General features: G+C 41.3%; 2 protein-coding genes across 3 annotated transcripts; one reads left to right on the top strand and one right to left on the bottom strand.

Moving 5' to 3' along the window:
* Positions 1–537: 537 nt before the first annotated feature.
* On the bottom strand, positions 538–13,224 carry yipf2 (Yip1 domain family, member 2). Of its 2 annotated transcripts, XM_031729533.2 has the most exons (9): positions 12,924–13,224; positions 12,707–12,772; positions 4,638–4,792; positions 4,475–4,555; positions 4,288–4,375; positions 3,629–3,745; positions 3,375–3,541; positions 2,751–2,933; positions 538–2,671 (listed from the first exon to the last, which is right to left on the bottom strand). In XM_031729533.2, the coding sequence occupies exons 2-9, from the start codon at positions 12,735–12,737 to the stop codon at positions 2,576–2,578; spliced, it is 918 nt and encodes a 305-aa protein (XP_031585393.1). In that variant the 5' UTR covers positions 12,738–12,772; positions 12,924–13,224; the 3' UTR covers positions 538–2,575. The 2 variants fall into 2 exon arrangements, with proteins under 2 accessions (XP_031585393.1, XP_039467009.1); XM_039611075.1 differs by lacking the exons at positions 12,707–12,772; positions 12,924–13,224 and adding an exon at positions 5,054–5,339.
* A 984-nt stretch (positions 13,225–14,208) lies between these two features.
* On the top strand, positions 14,209–15,831 carry timm29 (translocase of inner mitochondrial membrane 29). The gene is made up of 2 exons (XM_031729541.2): positions 14,209–14,421; positions 14,864–15,831. The coding sequence occupies exons 1-2, from the start codon at positions 14,316–14,318 to the stop codon at positions 15,460–15,462; spliced, it is 705 nt and encodes a 234-aa protein (XP_031585401.2). The 5' UTR covers positions 14,209–14,315; the 3' UTR covers positions 15,463–15,831.
* Positions 15,832–22,771: the final 6,940 nt, after the last annotated feature.

Here is a 22,771-nt window from a genome sequence, read left to right as displayed (position 1 = left end):
GTAGCTCTGAATGACAAGGGGACAGAGTAAAAACACATGGGATTTGTTATTCTAAATATCAGCATCGGGCTCATGAAAGTATCGTAAACAATCCTTGTGATTCGATTTATGTTATTTTTCCAGTTACTTTTGAGATTCTGAAAATGGAGAACATATGAAAATGATGTGTCCCTTCTTATTTCCAATAATTACAGACAAGTTGACAGATTAGGCCACCAAGACTCTGCATGGACTGATGTTTGCAGATGACGTAATGATATGTAGTGAGAACAGAGGGTGGATGGAAGAGAACCTGGAGAGGTGGAAGTATGCTCTGGAAAGAAGAGGAGCAGACTAATTTAGGTGGATGACTTTAAATACCTGGGGTCAGCCACCCAAGTAAACAAACAGTGCACAAGACCGGCGAAGAAGAGATTCCAGAATGTGTGGAGACCAGTATCAGAGATGATCTGTGACAGAGAAAGTTTACAAGACTGTTGTGAGACCTGCTGTGATGGTTTGAAGATGGTGACACTGACATAAAGACTGAAGGCAGAGTTGAAGATTGTAGGGTTTTTATTGGGACAAGATTAGAAATGAGTATATGAGAGAAACAGTTCAGGTGAAGAGAACTGGAGTCAAAGTAAGACATGCAAGGGTGAGATGGTTCTTGCAGAGAAACGACAGTAGATACGCTGGACAAAAGATGCTGAATATGAAGCTGCCAGGGAGAAAAGGGAAGATGATGGAAAGGTTCATGGATGTAGAGGAGAACATGAGGAGGGCTGGTGTGACAGAAGAGAGGGAGGCTGGGGATAGGGTGAGATGGAGTCAGATGATCCACTGCAGATGTGCACTGATGATGAGATGTAGTTACATTTCTCAGGAGATGCATGTCAGGTTACATTTTTGGCATAAGGTTTTAGCAGGGTTTGCTGTTACCATGTACCTGGAATGGGAATAGTGTATATCACAATGATGGATCATGTCAATTTACTTCTGTATAGTTACAGAACAAAAATCTTAAGTTGAGCTTCAAAGCAGTCAATAGTCGTCTCAAATCATTTCACTAACACAAAGTCAAAGTCGGTCAAGTCCATTCTGGGCATACCACCATTGAAAACAGGTCAGAATGAAGTATGAAGCTTGTTCATAAAAAAAACAAATCTAGACAAATGTCTGAAAAGTCTGTGTTAGACATCAAGTCTGAACCAAAGCCATGTCTCTAGTCTTCCTGTCACATAAGGGACCTAGTTCAAGTCAGTCTTTGAAGTTGCTTAAGGTGATTCACATCGGTCAACTGCAAACCTTGTAATCCTTTTCAGCTGTGAGTGATCTGTCATATGTGTGTGAAGTGATCAGAGATTGGAACAGTAATAAAATCCAAACAATCTGGAGTAGAGATTCTGTTTATTAATAATAAATAGCTCTACATCCATCAACCCTTTCTTCATTTTACACTAAACTGTCTATGCAAGTAAAGCAGCTGAGGTCATTCTGTGACTGAGGGCTGAAGAGTGGAGGTGATGTGCTGGAGTCCCTTTGCAGGTTCAATAAAGTACATTCAGCGCTGTACTACAGTCGGGAATAGTTTCTTTTCCGCACATCCGACTGAAGCAAACTATACACGGGAACGCCTCGGGATTCAGTGTCGTGAGTGAAAATGGTAAACTACATTTCCACCTGGCAGAGAAGCAGCAGCTGGAGTTTCAGTTTGTGATAGAATAACTAATCAGTTAGAGGCAAGCTACTGGTATAAACATGTATATTCTTCCAGCAGGACCACATAAACGCTATTTTATTTTACAATCATCTTTTGACCAGTCCGCAGCGTAGAGTTCAGAGCTTGTTAGATGCTCTCAAGTCAAGCAGTGTCTTATGGGCAATATCACTGCATGTTTAATAAACAAATACCCCATTATTGTCACTTTTCTATATATCTGTTTGTGTAAAGGGGATGCAGGGAGGGAGGCATACCCCGCTTCTAAAATTAAAGTGATGTACACACCAACAAATCAATCATTGTCATCTAATAATATCACTTATAACATTCGGAACTTTGTAAAACAGCTGTTGAACAATGTTTGAACTCTTGTGCAGTGCCACACGTAATTCCATCTATGAGGGCACAGGGTTGACCACGAGCCACAAAATGTATTTATATGAGAAATGAGACATTTAGGGCATTCTCATTAACCTAATCATTTTAAACTTGAAAAATCTGGTTGTTGTCCATGTGATGTGTCATAAGGATAATCAGTAGGAGTGACATTGTTTTATGTATTAGCTTTTGTAGTGTCTTCCTGCATCCTTTAGGACTTCATGAAATGAGCGGAAGTCACAGTGTTAAGGAAGGCCAGCTCAACGCTCAACATCATGAAACATCAGTCACAGTAGAAATACAGATGAACCACCCCAGGATAAGTTAGACGAACGATACACACACGCACATACACACAACCATCCCAGCACTTTATCCATGAAGCATTAAATTAATCACACCATGGTGATAATCAACCAACTAGTCCTCCAGTCTAGTCGCTTTCTATCTGTCAAAAAAGACGGTCTTCATTTCCCTGCTGCTCCTCAGTGTTGGTCAGTTGGTTTTGACAGCCAGCGTTGTGTGATTGTGGAGAGTTGAACTAGTAGGAAGAGCTGTTGGTGTGGACGCTGCTGTCTGAAAGAAGTAGAGCTAGAAGAAAAGAGAGGAGATTGAGTATCTGGTTCAAAGGTGTCCTTTCCTACATCTGAGATCCACGCAGCTCACCGACCTTACAGCCAACTGCCAGCAGTGTGTGCAAAACCACTATGGTCACAACTGTAGCCACCGCCGTCACCTTGGTGTCATCACGGACAACGGGCCAGAAGGTGAGGACCAGGACTGAGCCTGAGATCACCATGGCGATTAGGATCAGCGTCCAGCGCAGCCAGTCATATGGTATTATCCACAAAACCTGAAGGTGACAGGGTTAACTTTTATTCAGCTAATTATTTTTTCTGCTTTGGTTTTTGTCGAAATATACCAAAGTTTGACATTTTCTTTTGGCCAGGGGCACAGCTGCCAATCAAAACCTTAAATGAATCCCTCTGGGAGTGGTGATCAGAAGAACTGAGTTTACCGACTGCCATGTGCCCATGTTCTGTCTGAATAAATTACAATTATTCAGACAGAAAATGTTATTCTTCAAAAATACTCCAAACATTGGGCAGAACAAACCTCCGTACTCATTCAATATGAAAAACCAAAGACGAGTTTTGACATTACGTCAAGTGACATAGAGAATGACATCAGAGGTTTCCGAAAATGTGAGCTATCTTATACATGTATATCATGTATCATGGGTGGGATCATTTATACAACTTATTAAAACTGTAAACACCACAGATGTACTCACAGAGGTGGGGATATAGATAAAGAGCGAGTAGCCGTAGACGCACACAGTCTCCAGGAAAGAATAGCCTCCAATCTGCCTCTCGGCCCCTTGCCTCCAGGTCAAAAAACCCCACAGCCCGATCGGCACCAGCCAGGCATACATAAAGATCACTACTGCAGCAATTGTCACTAAAGGCAGAGAAACAAGTCAGAGCTATGCAGATCCAGTGTGCTACAGTGACACAGAGTCAAACTGAGACAGTGTGCAGCACTAACCTCTGTGGAACTGTGGTCTGTAGTGGAAGGCGGGGTTTCCCCGCTCAACAAGGAAGGTGGACAGGTTCCCACTGATCGCCACAGAAAACACCAGTGTGACACAAATCCAGAAGGGACCTGCGCAAACACACACTTATATGAGTGCATTCATCTTTTAATTCATCTTCTGTTAAAAAATTGACGGACACTTTGTGGATCCTTTGAAGCGATGAGTAGAACAAGAACACAAACTATGCAGGGAGTTTCTCACCAATCCGCAGATATTTAAAGTCAAAGAAAATAATATTACTCATAGCCACCTATGGGCAACAAACAGTTAAAGGTGGAATTACAATAAGTGACACCTGAACAGCTTTTTAACATGTATCAGAAGTGCCTGAATCACATGAATTAACTGATACAGTCAATAAGATAAAGACCCTGAGACATTAAACATGTTTAGCATTAAAAAGAGACTTACCTTGGTGCAAACCAACAGTAATCTGGCCCTTAATCTCCTACCCACCTACAACTCATCTTCAGGGATAGCTAGAATCTAATTTCCCCTACCAAAAATCTACTTACCGCCTCGACCTGCCCCCCCATAAGACAAGGCACAGTGCAAAATATGTTCTTCCTGCAATACAGTTTAATAATTAAATATTTTTGCTTCCACTTACCATACAGATCTGGGTTACTCCTAAGGTAGTATTTGATGAAGTTTCTTCCAGGCTGTGGCATCACTGACCCCTTCACTCTGTCCAGCACCTGCATCATGATAAGGTCAAACAAAAGACACATGGAACTTCAAACTGACTGACAAAGACTTTACGTGTAGACAAAGTGTCAGGTAGATGTCAGGTATACCTGCATTGTGTCCACATTGAAGAAAGACTGATAGTACTCAAAGGTCCAGAAGCCACCACTTGGTTTCTGCCCTCCTAACAGCTGGAAGCACAGACGTCTATCAGCCAATATGCACTCAAAGTAGAAACTCAACCTTCATTCGTAGTCCACACAACGTTTTTACCTCTGAACTCTCTTGCTGACCCTCCTCGTCCTCAGATAGGTCTAGCTTTACATCTTCTCCTGCTGATGCTGTTGTGCTGGGGGTGTTTGAGCCTGACATACTGAGTGTGGAGGCTCCAGGGTCTGCCGATAGCAGCTCTGCTGCTTCTTCAAACTCTATGGATGCACATGGGCAAAAGGCAGTCGGTAAGCTCAGTTCTTCTGATCACCACTCCCAGAGGGATTAAATTCCCATAGACTTCATGTTAAAATGTCAAACTTTATAGGATTAAAAAGCATATTTACAAACAGGTACTGAAAAAGCGATCTCAGTTTCTGTCTATAGTTTCCCGCTCTTGATGTCACTGAACCAGACTGGTCCTGTTTTAATGATATTATTTGACAAATAAAACAACTTCCTGCAAGAAGCGTCCATACCTTATTTCACTTTATTCAACAGCAGTGTTGTGCTGCTTTAGATTACACAGTGTTGGTATCAGCCTGTCTCACAGAGAGACAGACTTTCTGTTAAAGGTTTTAAAACACATACTTTATTGAATAAGATTAGAAAACAAGCAGGAAGAGAAGTTACCGACACACCATGAAGGTGTTTCAATAGCCATGCTAGCATGCCGTTTAGTAGGTCAGAGAAAAGACTTAGCATTTGACCAATGTTCCCTCTAAGCTGCGCACGTACGCAATTGCGCACTGCTGGCACGGTCTCTGCGCACAGAAAATCTGCGTTGCGCACAAAATAAAAAATCTAACCTGAATTGAAATTAAAATTAATACTTTAACAATTCTGTTTTGCAGTGTTAGTAAGTGACTGGCTGCTCCCGTATGGGATTAGAACGATGCCACCTTATCCTATAGAGATTGAAAATGTGACGTCATTGAGGGGTAAAACCGCAAAGGATTGTGGGAACCCAAGGCAAGAGGTACTAGCGCACGCAGGCTTTCAATTGAAATAAGTTACACAGCGATAAAAAGAAACAAAAATGCCAAGAACCTGTTGTATTATTAACTGCACAAGCCGGGAGAACGACAGCCGCGTGAAGTCGACGGGAAATGCGTTTGGTTTTTATCGGATTCCGGCGTGGAAGAGAAATTCTCCAAGCCATGTCTCCGAAGTCACGAAGAGGCGACGGATGGCCTGGATTGCCGCTATCAGAAGACCTAATATAACGTTCGAAAACACTCCACCTCACATGTTAGTCTGCTCCAAGCATTTCCACAACGGTAAGTGTTTTGTGGTATTTAATACGTCTTATATGGCGCTGAACAGAAATCATCACGCTATGCTCCTTTGTTTATTGTGGCTCTGTGTAATGTTTGCTGTATTTTGTAGGCAAACCAGCCTACGAAATGCTGGAATGCGATCCAGACTGGGCACCCTCTCTCAAACTGGGCCACACAGAAGTTAAAGCTTCTACCACTGCTAGATTTGATCGGTTAAAACAGAGATCGAAATCAAAACAGCCACGAAAAGGCCCGCGTTCCTCTGGGGCAGAGACAGCTCATGCAGGTGAAATCCATCCAGGTAAAATTGTCAATGTACATAAATAAATACCACTTTTCCACATTAAGCACTGTCTTATTTTTGCACTTTCAATGATCTTGTCTTTGTCTGTGTGCATGTATGTCTTTCAGCACCAGTCACTACGGAAACTACAGCTGAGAGCCAACCACAGCAGATAAATCCAAAGCACCAGGATGAAGATCTGCAGGAGTGTAAAATGTGTTCTCAAAGGTTACAAGAAATAGCACACCTTCAAGAAGAAAACCTAGTGTTAAAAAAGAACTGTCCAAAAGAAATTAGACATGGAATTCTTGAAAGACGAGAACTCTAAAGTTAAATTCTACACAGGGCTGCCTTCTTTTGCTTTACTAATGGGGTGCTACAACAAATCAGCCCGAGCTTGCCAGACACTGACAGGAAAATTTCCCAGTTTCAGATGCTCTTGCTAACTCTCATGCGTTTAAGACTCAACCTTCCGATTGCACATATTGCACACCTCTTTGATATTAGCCGGACAACCACTTCCACTGTGTTTAACATTACTGTAAATGTGTTGTACGCTCACCTGAGTCCATTGGTGCACTGGCCTGGAAGACATTGCATACAGGCCAGTATGCCACACCAGTATGTAGAGATGTTTGGTGACCGGGTGACAGTTATTATTGACTGTTTTGAACTGTTCATAGAGAGGGCACAAAATTTACGTGCCATGGCGGAGACATATTCAACATACAAAAGTAGACACACAATGAAATATCTCATTGGGATCACACCACAGGGGACCATCTCTTTCATTTCTAAAGGATGGGGAGGGCGTACAAGTGATAAACGAATAGCGGAAACTTCTGGCTTTTTACAGAAGCTTTCACCCGGGACATAGTGCTCGCAGACCGGGGTTTTGATATCAGGAAAGTGTTGCCTTAATGGGTGCCACTTTAAAAATTCCAGCATTTACACGGGTCGCAGTCAGCTACAAGCAAAAGATGTGGAGGACACACGAAAACTGGCACATGTCAGGATCCATGTTGAACGTGTTATAGGCTGTCTACGGTCCAAGTACACTATCCTAAACGACACCATCCGTCTAGGTTTTGTGGTGCCATGCGAAGGTGAGAACATGACTTTGCTGGATAAGATAGTTGCTGTATCATGTGCGCTCACAAACATGTGCCCAAGTGTTGTTGTAAAGCAAGCAAGTGATGAATAACTGTTTTCCAATTTGGTCTTGTTTTGTTGTGCAGCTATGTTTTTAACAAAATGAAATAATAATGCACAACGGTATATTATTTTGCCTTTGTCCTGTAAGCTTCGATAGTAACATGTAAAACTTGTCAGTTATAAATAAAGACAGTCCTGATGAATGACTTGTGCAACACTTACTTTATTTGTATTGGTTCTGACACTGTATATTAGTACAGTCTGAAAAGAAAGATTGCGTATGGACATAAAGAGATAATAATTTACAGCACAGCTGTAGAGTGCAGTGGTGTGAGACACATTTATTGCAATTTTAACACGTTATAATAATTCACTGTGCGTAACAGAACAACAGATAACAAACCATAAAGTGCAGAGTACAGGAAGATGTGTCCACCTTAATGTGACACTAAACATGAAATCACAAGAAAGTCCTTCAATATAAGAGTTGTCTCAGAATGTGTGTAACTGAAATACTTTGATTAGTTTTCTATGCAAGCTTTTGTCTTTCTTTTTTTTTTTTTTTGTCACGGTGACATCCATGTAATGTGGCCCTTGTGAAACACTGGTTTCTGGATCACTGTAGTGATTGGCCAAGAGCTCAGGCATCACAACTTTGTAGAAAAAATCCTGAGCGACAGGCAACATTTTAGTCCACAAGTCTATATCTGGCATCACACGTGTAACAACACAAGCTTTTGTTGTCCACACAACAATGTCACAAAAGTGTGACTTTGTAACATAGATCTGTGTTTGTACCTGCTTGTAGTAAATGTGTGTCTTTTTCAACTCAACCCTTCCATCTTTTAACCCCAAACAAAACCTGTCATCTTCACAGGCCTGCAGGAGGTTGTTGTTGCGGTGTTTATATGGGCACTTAATTTCCACATCCTTCACCACAACATTCACATTTTACGAGCGCATCAGGGGTGGCACCTAATTCTGGGAATGCGGGGTTGATTATGAAACCACACTTATCAACTTTAAGTTCTCTATGCTGCACCTTTCCTGTGAGGTGTACCACTCGCGTGCTGTGTTTTCATTGTCTCTTCCCACTTGAATTGTTGCGGTTCTTGGTTGGAGAGCTGATGTGACAGTTTTTGTGGGTAGCACACTTTCTTTACAGTTGACAACGCAGGACTGGCAGTGGAGGTGGACACAACCGCATGTATGTTTGACGCAGTGATTCTTCCTGCTCGTGCTGTGTGCCAAAGGTCACATTTGTGCTGCTCCCTGGTTTTCTCCTCCAGTGCCTCTGCCTCAGCCTTTGAGACAACGACACAGTGCTTCAGACGTTCACAGTGCTGCAGAAGGACAGATAGCTGACAGCCCTTCAACTGTGGGTCAAAGATGCGTAGCAGTGATTTGGGGAGGACACGAGGCTGGACAGGGTCAGCATATAGGTGGCAGAAGTCCTCCATAACAGCGCATAGGCCTGACCGGTTTTCATGCATGAGATCTGTGAGAGACTTTAAATCGGCCAGTGTGCGCACTTGTAGTGAGCTGCCACCAGTGCGAGTCCGGATTTTGGGTTTAGGAGAACAGTCACTTTGTCCAGCACTACATGATTGGTCGAGTGCCCTTTTTCTTGCTGCACTGGTGGTGTAGTCAATTGTGTGGCCTGGTACTCCTTGCACTCTCTTGATGTTGGAGGGCATAATCCAGTAAGCTTTGACATCTGTCGGCGTGATATTACCTCGTGAGACGCACAGTAGTGTCAACTTTGTAAAGGAGAGCCGCTACATGCACACACTTCTCTGCCACACCAGCCATGCATGTGCAATGTGCACTTTCAACGTCCCCATTAGATTGCAGAATAACCCAGGGCTGAAGAGGCTTTTGGCTGAGGCGCATGGAGTGATTTACCTGAAACAGTCAATGCAGAAAAACATGTTTGTGAGGACAGAATGTACAGTAAATGTGTAGCTTTGCATAAATGGTAAATTGTCCTGGCAGAATATTGCGTATCGCTTCTGTTATTACCATGGTACATAGACAACAACATATACTTTTATTCACAGGATATATGACAGATTTTTGTCTCAGTGATTGCCCAGTACGATTACAGCATACAATATTATTATCACTGCTACATTTCTGTAATGCATACCATATATTCTTTGCACTACTAATTAATTACCGTGAGCTAAAAGGTCCTATTTATAAACGGTTCACGAATGTGTATTTATGAAGACGATTTGTGAGACAGGTAAACTTACCGTTGTGCGTCACGATGGTCTTGTGCTCAACACGGTGCATTTCCAGGTCCTGTACCCATCCGTCCGTGAACTGCACCTGGGCCTGTTGCAGTGACCTGAAGTTACTAAAACTTCATGAGTGTATGCACTCACTCCAAGAACCATGTAATTATAAATCTGAGCGTGGTTAAAGTTGGGCAGCACGCTGATGTCTTTTGTCCAGTCTGTGTGCTCGTAAGGGTCTAACCCTTTCACTCCTTTGATTTTTTCCAAGTACCTTTTCTTTGCCTTTTCCTCGAGTCTGTCTTTGTACGGACCGGCATTGTTCTCCTTCGTTTTGTACATTATTTTTTGGTGAGAAAAGAAAAAGCAAGACGGTATTGGAACGTGAGAAAAAACGTTTTGCGGTGCTGCAAATGCTTGCATTTGATGCGGTAATTTAAATGTCCTGCCTTCACCTCCCGGCATGCAATGCGCGAAAGTCACGTGGTCTGTCAATCTCTATAGTCCAGCCAATGATGCGATTCACATTCGTATATACGCAGCCAATCAACGTCGTTGACAGGCTATGACAGCGTCCTTATGTGCCGACACCGGTGTTTTAGCTAGCAAAGCGGCGTGGCTGATGTGGAGTGAAGCCACGTTAATGACAACGTGTACAACCATTGGAGATGTGAGCAGGACAGACGGAACAATTGAAGGAAAAAGTGTGGACTTTATACCAGTTTTTAAATTGTGTTGATAGGCCACGTAAAACCAGAGTTATGATAAAAATATATTTAATGTTTTGTTTTCTTCCTGAATACTATCGTTGTTTATATTTACTGCGGGAAGAAACGGTAAAAACGGCGTTTTATAAGGAAAGCACTCTCCGCCTGTGAGCAAAAACAAAACCAAAAAACCCCCCACCCTTTCCTATTGGTCGAAAAAAGTACTGTGTCGACCAATCAAAAAAATGATATGGCAACGTGGCATCTAGTTGTTAAGAAACGGGGGGACGTTTTAGGAGTGAAGGCGATGTTCTGAGATGTGAGAGATTTGAGACATTTAGCGCAAATCTTGTGTAGTTAGTGTGTAGTTAGTGTGTAGTGTAGTCAATAGTTTTGTTGGGTGTGTCAGAACAATGAGGCGACTGCTGAATGTTACAGGTGTTACAGCAGTGATACATCTCCTGTTGTCAGGCCTGCAGGTATCAGGCTGGTGTTCTCCTTTATCTCATAGTGGACAGAAATTATTTTTTGGAGTGGCACAAATAATTTGTGTGGCATCAGATTTCATGCAGAACACCTGATTGTTCTGTAAATAGTTTGAAATGTTTGTTTAAAAGCACATTGGCTGCATTTAAAAAAAAAAAAAAAAAATAGTAGCTGCAAAAAAACTTTGCAGCTACCAGACCACATACTCATACTCATAATACAAGTCAGAGCTTTTTATATATAGATATATATATCTATATATAAAAAGTTAAAAAGTTCAAGTTATTTTTACTTCCAATAGTGTTAACATACTGCACAGGTCAATGACTAGATTTTTTTTACATTTTCATTGTAAGTGGGCTAAAGCAGTTAATTAAAAGTAGTCTAACATAAATGTAAATGCTTTAATTTGATTATTTTAATAAACCATGTAACTTGGATGGATTCGATGCTGGCGTGACCACAGTGCACACGTCTGATGTCGCTCACAGTGGTCCAAGGGATCGCTCAGGGAGTTTGTGTGTTCGCTCAGACACATGAAAAATTAGAGGGAACATTGCATTTGACACAGTATACACTGGAACTCACTGTGTGTCATAAATCAGCAGGACGTTCAACTGCATCCATGCATATTATGCAAATGAAAACAAACATCATTTTTTGGCAAATCTGACCCATAATCCTCTGAGTAACCTACACATACAGACAAAGGGTCCAAGTACAAGGTGCAATGTTACATGTTGCATGAAAGTAAAAGAAAATGTATTACAAGGAAGCAGGAACAGCGTCTTTACATACGACTGCAATAGTAGGGTATGGCAAGCAGATGTCGCTGTTTGTCCTTTAGTAGATGGTTTCAATCAATAATAATTTATTTTCAACAATGTTTTCACGCTGATTTCACACTACTGTACTATGTGCTCTGCATGGTCACTGCAGTATAAACTCTTTTACAGCCAATTAAAACCCCTAGGCAGGGGCGGATCTAGAGAAATGTTCTTAGGGTGGCATGAGGGGGGCAAAGGAATCAAATGGGGTGGCAAAATCGAAGCCTTTGTTTTCAAACACATATGCAGGTGGTTACATATGATTAAAATGATTAAAATGCAGTGTGTATACATGATTTTCATATAAAAATAGTCTATAACTTAATTATTGTCTGTAGCCCACATAATTAAACAATTTAGTTACAAAAAACATGTGAGTTTTGATTTTATGTACTGTATAGCCTGTATAATAAATAAATAATGTAGCCCAGTAAGAATAAAATACAGAAAGCTACACAACATGGGGCGGTTCATTTACAAACATAAGTCTAACGTAAGTTTCACACTGTTTTTTGTTAGAAAAAAATCAAATCATTACATGCATAAATTACACAAAATGTCAGAAATCTGCACTGTCATGAACAAAAATTTAAACCTAATTTTTCATGATTTGTTGGATTAACCCTCTGATTTTACATTTGTATTTCACCCTAAATTGTTTCATTTTATTTTTTTCCCCTTGCCTTGTCTGGCACAATCATAAGCATTGGCTGAAAACAAGAAAAAAGCCGGTCCGTGCTATGGGCTGAACCATTTGTTAATAGCGGAGGGAGGTAACACTACGCAATATATTCAGTTTTAGCATTTATATTCACTGCTAACTGTAACTACGCTCAAAGTGTTAATGCTATCTTATTTTAATAAACAACACTGTCATATGCAAAACTAGGGTGGCAAGAGATCATTTTAGGTTGGCACATGCCACCCCATGCCACCCTTCTAGACCCGCCCCTGCCCCTAGGTGAGGGGAGAGTCCAGTTTTTTGATTCATGTGGACACTTAGTTTCAGCTTGGTTTCTGCATAAAACACAAGTGCAGCTCTGCCAAACACCCACCTTATTTGGAACTAACACGTGAAACAAAGAAACCCAGGCAGAACAAAATAAGCAGAAATTTACAACCGATATCTCCTTTAAAGATTCTGTCATATTTACCTTGAAACTGTAGGTTGTTTGGACTAGCCATGCCTTCAATGGACAACCTGTAACTTCATGCAAGAGCTGAGAGAAAAATGAACGTTAGTAAAGAAATGCTATGTTGAACATCTGTTAGTTCACCGACAAGGGAACCACATGAAGTTTACAGTTAATGTATAATATAAAAATATTCAATTCAACGCTTTAAAAAACGATAAGAAAAGGTGAAACGTACCAAAATGTAATAACCAGAGAGGTGAAATATGTCTTGACAGTCTGTCCTCGCTGCTCAGCAGGATCTTGCTGCTGATAATGATGATACTGAATGGCGTAATATCAACCACTCAGCAGAGACAGCTAATGCTACGACTAGCTAATATTTAAATTGTAAATAAAGCTAACTTTAATATATTACAACAGCGGACTTAATAAAATGCTAGACATTATTAACATTACAATGCTAACACTTGTCTTTTACAGCCTTACAGGTCCTGCTGATACTGGAGTCAATTTAACACAGCTTCCGGTACACGTCACCACGTAAACAAAGCTGTCACGTGGAAGCGCTCTTCAAAATAACTTTATTTGAAAGGTTCTAACGTTACAAAAAACACAAGAGAGTGCTGGCACGGTGGAGCGGATGAAGATGAGTGTCAGGGGTGAGTTGTGACAGGAGGATAGCAAAAAGAACGACAGGAAGGGTTCACGCAAGGGAGTGAGACCCGCTATCATGTCTGGTGGAGTTGTCGGTGGTCAGAAGTGAACATGGTAAGATTTTTGAGCAGTTTGGAGACGAAGTAAGAGAAGCAAGGTTGAGAAGAGTTTGATAGGGTGGATAATATATCGGACAAAGGATGCTGGTGGTGGAGCTGCACGCAAAAGGAAGGTGTAAGTGTAGTGACGGAGGACATAAAGAGGGTTGGTGAGACAGCAGAGCATGCAAGGGATTGGGGGTGATGGAAGCAGATGATCTATTGCGATGACCCGTAAAGGGACCAGCTGGAATATAAAGAAGAAGTAGTAATAGTAGTAGTAAAAGCATTAAAAGTATTTAAAATAAGAAATAAATGGCAGCAAAGATGGGCCACAGGGGCAAACTAAAGACATTCATAGACTATACAGGGAAAATGTACCAAAGCAAGGCAATAACAAAAGGGAAAAATAATATTTTCTAGGTTGAGAATAGTTAAACAGGATTAACTGCATCTGCATATGCAACTATCAGGGAAATATAATTTGCTCAGTGCCAAAAGGAAAGGGGAACAGGGGAACAGTGCTGTTAAATAGGAAAGCTAGAGAAATTATCAAACTAAAACACAGAAACAAGGGGGTGTAGAAGATATTGGCAGTTATTGGAAAGAGTTATTAATGGTGGGACGGCAGCATTTTTTAGTTTTTAAAGAGAGACAGAAATTGTGAGCAGGGATGTGTATTTGTAGGCTAATTCTTTCTGGAGTCTCGCACCACCACTCCAACCCAGTAGATGGCGGTAATTAAACCTTTTTGTTAGCTTTCAACCAAAAAAAAGAAGTAGCTGCCATTTTGACTTCATGTGAGGTCCCCCTTGATAGTTAAAATGTCAATTCTGCATGAAGGTTAGCGTCTTTAGTGCATAAGAGTCGTTAAAATGGCCTCGTCTCGTGTAGCGAGGATGATGTTCAGCTCTGTGGCGGAAGCAGCGGCGCCTCCTGGCACAGCGAGCCGCTGGGAGCGGCTGAAAAACAGCAAAGTAGGTGAGAAACCGAGGCACGGGTTAGCCACGTTAGCTGGATAGCAAGGGGGTTAACGACCAGCTCGGTGGTAAACAGCTTATTCTTATATGGGCATATGTGATATAACAGAAACAGTCCCAGTTATTTTAATTGCTTAAATGACCATTTTAAACGCATTATTCTGCTAGTATTTGTGCATGTTGCTTGCATGACAAAAACGGTTATACAGTATAGAGTTTTTTAATCCTAACAACTATATGCCGCTGAGTTGGGTTGTTGATGTGATAACATCATAAATAGATGGAGATTAGATCACCTGACTCCTCTCATCTTCTGCAGCTGGCCAGTGTTTTTTTTTTTTTTTTTTTTTTTTTTTTTGGTAAAGGGTGTGAATGTAGAAAAGGAGGCATGAAGAGAGGTGGTTTACATCCATGCTAAGGTTTTCCTCCTCTGCTCCCTACAGGTGTGTGGTGTCGCAGCCTGCTCTCTGACTACAAAGAAGCGTGCAGAGAGGCGGTAGTTGGCGCCTGGGAGAGGCCACTCCGAACATCAGTGTATGTGACGCTGTTGGGCGGTGCCTGGGCCTGCTTCTGCACCAAACCTGACCGCTTGTCCTTCGACGACGCCCTGCTGAAATGTTCCAACCAGCTGGGACTGCTGTCCCCTTGGATCCGCAGCGGCATCTCTGATGTCCATGTACAGAGTCTGGTGAAGCTCCGTAACGAGGGCCGCCTCCGCCATGCCAGCCTGGGTCTTCTGTCTGTGGTGTACTACGCTGACTACGACCCAGACGCCATGCTGTACGAAGCCCAGTGCTCTAACTTGTCAGTACCTTGGAGGGAGATCCCTCAGCGGGTGTTGGACATTGGCTTTGCTGGCAACTGGTGGATCCTGGACTCAAAGATGAAGGACTATGACGTGAACGAGGATGAATTCAAGCATTTGCCAGCGCACATGCAGGTAATGTCACCACCCAGCGTCGAGGAGGTGGAAAGGAATGAGAAGTTGCACAGAGAGTCGTGGTTACCAGTGAGCGTGAAGGACAAGGGAGACAAAAACTAAAGTGGTAGACGGAAAGGAGAGTGAAGAGGAGCAACCTCGCACTTCATGCAGCAGGACAGAAGCCTGACTGTGTACACACACACACACACACACACACACACACACACACATATCAGTCGCTGACCAAATGATGATTCTGCCACCGAGACAGAGGAAACAAAGTAAAAAGAAACACTTGAATTCTTTCTGACATGTTTTTGTTTTCTTACAGAAAATGTTGTATATCATTTATACTGTGAACCATGTGACAACGAATCTGTCAGTTATTTACAGATGTTAAGGTGTAACATGTGATTTGCATTTGATCTGGATGTGACACACTGATATGAACTCTGGGTGATTATTAAAGACCTGTCATCACTAATCAGACTGACATGACTGTTGTGGATTTTGTGTGCAACTGTAGAGTTTTTGAAAGCACAAATCCTATTGTTGTATTTAAGTATAACAAAGATAAGGGAAAAGAACTGCACTGCTGCAAATTAGGGCTGCCACAAACGATTATTTTGATAGTCGACTAGTCACCGATTATTTTTGCGATTAGTCGACTAATCAGATCATGCATCGATTGGACGTAAAACTTACAGCTTGAAAATATGTTAAACGTTTATTTTGTGACCCAGAAAGAATAATAATAGTAATATTAAAACTAACTAGCTGCCGCCATTGTTGACAACTGCGCTGGGCCGCACTATGAATTCTGGGACACAGCTTCTTCTTCTTCGAGGTTTAACGGCAGCTGGCATCCTTTACATGCACTGCTGCCATCTTCTGTTTCAGTCCGTTATTACACTTTTAAATCCTACTACTTATTCCTGCGTCTTTTGTGATCTTACAAAGCTTCAAACGACGCGTCGACTATTAAATCAGTCGTCGACGATTTTGATAGTCGACGTAATCGTGACTAGTCGACTAATCGTGGCAGCTCTACTGCAAATACAACCTTTCCTCACATCTAGTTGCAGTAAAACTTGAGAATAGTAGCTATGAAACGTAACCATAACTGCTAATGACTAGAGGTGATAATAGATTCCCACTAAACAAAACTTTTATTGCAAAATCCTCAAGTCTGAAAAGTATTTTGTAGCAAAAAAAAGTGAAGGTAAAACTGCAATGTAGTGAGGAGGTACAGAGCCATATAATTTGGAAATACAATGAACTGTATTTATAGTATTTGCATGTGTATAATTGGCTGTACGCTCTGGAACAAAACAGATGAAAATACACAGAGATAAAATTAAGCGTATGTGCTTATAAACGATTATTAGTCACACCATTAATATAAAAAAATGACTAGTATTTCTTCTCAGCTACCTGGTTATCCACACATAACCAAGCAATGTAGAGAGAAAAACGATTAAAACAAAAGGAAAAAAAAATGCAAAACTCAAGTGAATCTGAAGTCTTGGTGCTGTCTGTGAAACCTACAGTTAGGTCCATAGTGTCTCACTGTTTGCACTTCTTCACAGCTTCTGTTCCAGTGAGACCGTTTCTGTTGAGATCTTGGTGAAGAGTAAATTGTGGATCTCTCAGGTCCTTTGGCTCTTTGGGAATCACCTTTTTTTGGTGCAAAAAATACAACTCTATGTCTGTCAAAATGCCGTCTCTTTGGCTTTTTTCATCAATTCAACTAAAGAAGCTGGAACTAATGATGTGTTTGAAAAAACTGCCTAAAGTTACAATTTAAAACTGGTTATTTGCTAAGTTGTCCCTTATATGTAAACACAATACTAGCTCACCTCTTGATTTTTGTTCCTTTTTTATGTTTGAATGATTTACAAGTCAGTGCTGAGTAGTTTACCAAACAAAAACCATTCATCTGAAAATGGTCAGATATAGGGCTGGATTAAACTGACTACTTTAAAAGTAGCCAGTGTTCAAAGAAAAACTTTGAAAGAGAATTAGGGTTCAAGCCCGCTCTAAAGTATTTTCAAGAAAGCCTGTTTTTTCAGAAATAGAATAGAAATGGGATAGTTCTTCCATAACACATCTCACTCATCTCAAGCACTTCTACATCAGTTTGCTTTTAATCTAATAATTACACTTCGATGAAGAAGGGACAAGCTTTTTCAGCATGTGGACTGAAGAGCCTAGGGATTGAACTACCAACGTAAAAATAAAATTGGCGATATTTGACAGAGTTTTCCAGCTCACACTGTGGGCCATAAGTAAATAAAGAATTACTGTGTTTTAGACTCTACATAGGTGTAGTGGTGTTGTGGTCAGCACTATTGCTGCACAGTACAGAGGGCCTGGGTTTAAATCCAAGAGCCAGCTGGGGGCCTTCTGTGTTGTTTCTATGAACTCTCTCTAGCTGCTCAGACTTCTTCCCACAATCCAAAAAATTTGTTAAGTTACTGGGGAATTCTAAACAGACGATGTGAAGCCCTCTGCATTAATCCCATAACAAACTCACATTGGTGATATGGATGTAAACAGGTCTTAATGATATGTATCTAACACAACAGGACTTTGTATTCCTATGCACACCACACATTATCATCATAACCTGCACCTTATAATGCAATAACATTTATGTTGCTGATGAGGTTGTTTGCTGTGCAGCAATGCTGCCTGCACTGTCACATGGCAAATGCAATTACAGTACGTCTTAGCAGTTCAGTTGACACCCCTGAGAAGGATAATGAGTCTGACCCCTCACACTGATAACCTAACCACAGGAAAGAGACTGCACCACAGTGAGGTGACCCATGGTGTCACTACTGTGACCCTGTAGCAAGGGCTATCAGATGTCATGCTAAGGGAGTCACAGGCCACGGGTCAGCAGGTTTTCTAAGTTGTTGCTATTGGAGTTCTGCTCAATTTGTATTCTAAGGACTACACTGGTGTTCATGTTTGGATTTTGCCACCAGAGGGTGCTCTAGTGCAAAAATAATTATGAGCCTGGTACCATCTAGTTTAAATGTAGCATTTCAATAATATATTTATGTGGAACTGTAAAATATATTTTATTGAACAGCTAAAGTTAGCTTGGCATAAATACTTTAAATGGACAAACAGTTAGTCTGACCAATAGTTTAATGGAAGTACAGCATACATTAAATACACCACTTTGTATTTAATCATTTAATGAGTTATTATTCATCTCTGGCTTTTTTCCACAACATGCTTTTTGTCCTGTCTTCCTCCCCTCCCCCCACACTGATCACGACAGACGGCTGACTCTCCCTGAGCCTGGTTCTGCTTGAAATTTCTTCCTGTTAAAAGGGAGTTTTTCCTTCCCACTGTTGTCAAAGCGCTCATTGGGGGTCACCTCTCTGTGGAGACTGGTAATGAGCATGTCAAAAACAAAACCCAAACACATTAAAACCAGCTGAAATGTCACCACATTTAGCTAATGCCCTCCACCATGGCATGGGGAAGATGGTCCGTAGAACTAATAACTAAAAGTAAATGTTAGTCCATCTAGTAATTGTTGAGCTATTTAAATTTGAATCAAAGTGACGGACTGGCCAACTAAGTGAGTGACTGAGGATAAGCTCCTAAGAAACTGTAGTTTTCTTAGATGTTTGTTGTTTGCTTCATTAAGAACTTAACTTGAGTTTGTATTCAGATTATAAAATCAGATCATAAAATCTGAACACTAAGCACTGACCACACCACGTCTTTCCTGCTTTATCTGTTTTGCCCTCTCTCGTGCTGCATCCTTTTGAGTTTCCTCTTTGTGGCTCTCCCTCCGTCTTTGCCCTATGGCCTCTATTGACCCCAGTGCTCCCATCCATCCTGACCCCTCCTCCACTCAGACACCAAGTCTGATGGCCAAAGGGTCAGTGAGGGCAGCTGCTGTCAGGTGGTGTTTGAAAAACAGGCTGCCTCTTTTTTCCAGTGCAAGAAAAGAGGCACATCGTCTGTGTCCAAAGACACAGTGCAACACTCCAGTTGTAAAAATGCAAGTTTTTGACCTTTACTGCTCATGTGTGGTGGTATTCCAGTTTCACTTCAGTCTGAAACGCATTCAGAAACTTGACTTTCCTACACTGACATTTAGTAGTATGGGAAGTTCACTAAAGAGAAGTGCTTATTTCTGGTTTCAGCTACTACCAACTGAGATCTTTTCTGACTTTGACTCCTTCAAAGTTGTGTTTATCTAACTACACTCGATGACTGTAGAAGGGAGAACAGGAGGAGATGGAAAAGGCAGGGAGAAAAAACAACAAAAACGGGTGGGTGTGTTGGGGGGTAGAAGCCTGTCTGGCCACCATGTTGACCTCATTGACCACAGCAGGACCAGGCATGTACATACACACACACACACACACACACACACACACACACACACACACACACACACACACACACACACACACACACACACACAGACATGCACACACACGTACGCACACACTGAGAGACCTAATCAATATGTAACTAAGGAGAGAGCATGGTGGAGAGAGTGGGGGAGAAGTTGTAGGGGATGGAAGAAAGGAAGAATGGAAATGAAACTACAAGTAAAGATGGCCGTGACTGGTCGGTGTTGATGGAGTCAAACTACACAATTTAAACTAATATTATTATAATAATATTTGAAAAATACTTTCAGAACCAACGACAGATCAAAGACACATTACAATACGAAGTACAGCAGTCACAAACAGTCTGCTGGGCCTGAATTGAGGAAAATCTGAAAATGAAAAACTGTAACAAGTTTTTTACTTACATATGAAATTACATGTTCTTATTACATATTTCACATGTCAAATGCACTAGATTTTCATGTGTGTACTGATATACACTGATCAGCCACAACATTTATTTTAAAAAGTCTAATATTGTGCCTCTTTTATGCCACCAAAAAGCCCCAGACTCACCTGGACATCAGCCAGACAAGGCCTCCAATTGTGTCCTTTTCGTGTCAGCCACAGGACATTACCAGCTGATCCTTCTCTTCATATCTACTTGAACAACCTGAGATTTGGGAAGTTAAAAGAGTAAAGATATTTAGTCCATGGCAAAAAGGCAATTTTTCTAACATGTCCGTGACCTCAATAAAGTCTTCCCTGAGGAGCTTACGGGATAAAATGCTAATGTCAGTTTCTAGGTTTCTTCCTGTTAAAAATGAGTTTTTCCTTCCCACTCTCCCCCAAGTGTTTGCTCATAGCTCTATGAGGCGGGTCAAAGTAGCATCCACATGAATGTCAGAACCAAGATTTTCCCAGGAGAACATTACTCAGAAAATCGTGTTTCCTTTGCTGACTGGCATTCATCTGTTAATAGTGCATCCTGCTGTGATCTCTTTCTGGGGTAAATGATTCACTCATATGCAGTGTTGGGACTAACGCGTTATTAAGTAACGCGTTACAGTAACTACGTTATTATTGTGGTAACGAGCACGGTAACTAGTTATTATGCCAAAACCAGGAACGCGTTACTCGTTACTGGGATTTAGATAGGCTCGTTACTCGTTACTTCGTGTGGTGGATATCGCGGAGCTTCCACAGATTCAATAACATTAGCAAGTGGTGGAGGCCAGCAGGTGGATGAAGGAAAAGGGAGGCAAGAGGAGAGACCCGAAGCAGCCGCCGGTCCGCGTGTCAGGTGAACTGAACTTCAGGTAAGAAGTTATGACCTGCAGTCTATCTGGGTCAGATATAAACCAAGTTTAGGTGGAGTTTATTTTCGTTATGCTGACATTTTCGTACTGCGTGCTAGCTAGCATGACGGAGTTTCTATACAGCTGGGTGGGTGCTATGTTACTGATGTTGAACTTTATTTTGTTCATACGGTTAATTATTAGAGTTGCCAACCGTCCCGTAAAAACAGAATCGTCTGGTATTCAGAGAAAATATTACGCGTTTAGTACTGAGGTGAAAAGGAACACAGTTTGTCCCGGACTTCAGCTACAATGAAAAAGACACAAAGCTGAAGCTGCACAGCTGCCTCTTCTTCTCTCATTCTCTCCTGTTTCTACTTCAATCACGAAACTGATCAATGATCAGCTGATCGGCTTTTCTCTCTTGTTTATTTATCGCCCACTTTGCGCCAGAAAGAGGAAACCAGCGGATGTCGCGTTAAACAACAGCAGCACGTTTAAGCTTGATCAGCTGTTGTTAGAATTTATTTAATATTAATTTCTAGTATCAGCTGATGTTTGCTGGAGCCACAGCTGTAAAGCTGCTGGTCATGATATCGGTTTGGTTATCTGGTGAGAGGAAACATGAAGATGAGACCAGGAGATGTCCTTACTGAATCATCAGAGCTGAACAGGTGATGGAGAAACAGGTTTACCTTTTAGGTGACATGGATGAGTTGAAGGAAGTTATGAACTGTTTCTGAGAGACAAATAACACCAGCATCCTTTTCTACGTAGCTGACAGCTGGTAACTGTGCAGGGGCGGATCTAGCAAAGTTATGCCAGGGGCCAGGTAGGGCATTAACAGGGAAAGAGGGCACAAGGAAATACTTTTCTTACTTATTCTCATTTAAAATGTCTCGCTTTTAAAAAATAATTATCTGAGTCTTACAACAAACAATTGATAGATTGATACATATATACCATCAGAACAGTGTACATCACTGTCACAACAGTGTTTATTGTCATTCAAAAAGGCTTTATGATTTTTCCTATAATGGTGGGCGGTCTCTAGTCAAAATGCCGGGACGATTTTTTTTGTCTCAGTCCAGCTCTGTATGCAGCTCATCTGCAGTCTGGTGTTACCTACATCTTCCTATTCAGAAGGCAGAATTTCTAAGTTCTGAGTACAATCAAAAGCACCACGACTGCAGTTTTGTGTTGGATGTAAAAAGCAGGCTAGAATCATGGCGGCGGTCAACGACGGTCCAGGCGTGGGATTTCTCTCGTGGAAATGTGCACATTATTTTTTCCTTTCTATTGGTAGGTGGCACAGTGCACGTGTGGCAAGTAAGCAAGCTAGAAGACTGGCAGTCTTGCTGGGTATCCAGTTACGGAAGCAACACATTAACAAGAGAATTCTGAGTAAAACCAAAGTTACTTTCCCTAGTAACTAGTTACTCTGAAAGTAACGAGTAACTTGAAGTAACTGAGTTACTTTTTTAGAGAAGTAACTAGTAATGTAACTAAGTTACTAATTTAAAGTAACTTACCCAACACTGCTCATATGTCATAATGATGTTCAGGAAACCACAATTGACCAGACTAGGTCACCATCTTCCATTGCTCCTTGTTATGTTCTGAGACTCACTTAGATACATTTGGTGGTAGGTTAGGTCAGTGGGTAGGTTTCTTTTACATTAATATATTTTTTAAAAATCTGTTTTTAATAGAACACCAACATCTACACTTAAAAGTGAACAAACCCTTGTTGCTCTT

Source organism: Oreochromis aureus, linkage group 4, assembly GCF_013358895.1.
Source record: "Oreochromis aureus strain Israel breed Guangdong linkage group 4, ZZ_aureus, whole genome shotgun sequence".
Taxonomy (NCBI): domain Eukaryota; kingdom Metazoa; phylum Chordata; class Actinopteri; order Cichliformes; family Cichlidae; genus Oreochromis; species Oreochromis aureus.
The sequence above is the reverse complement of the archived record's forward strand: the minus strand, read 5'-3'. Positions and strand labels throughout refer to the sequence as shown.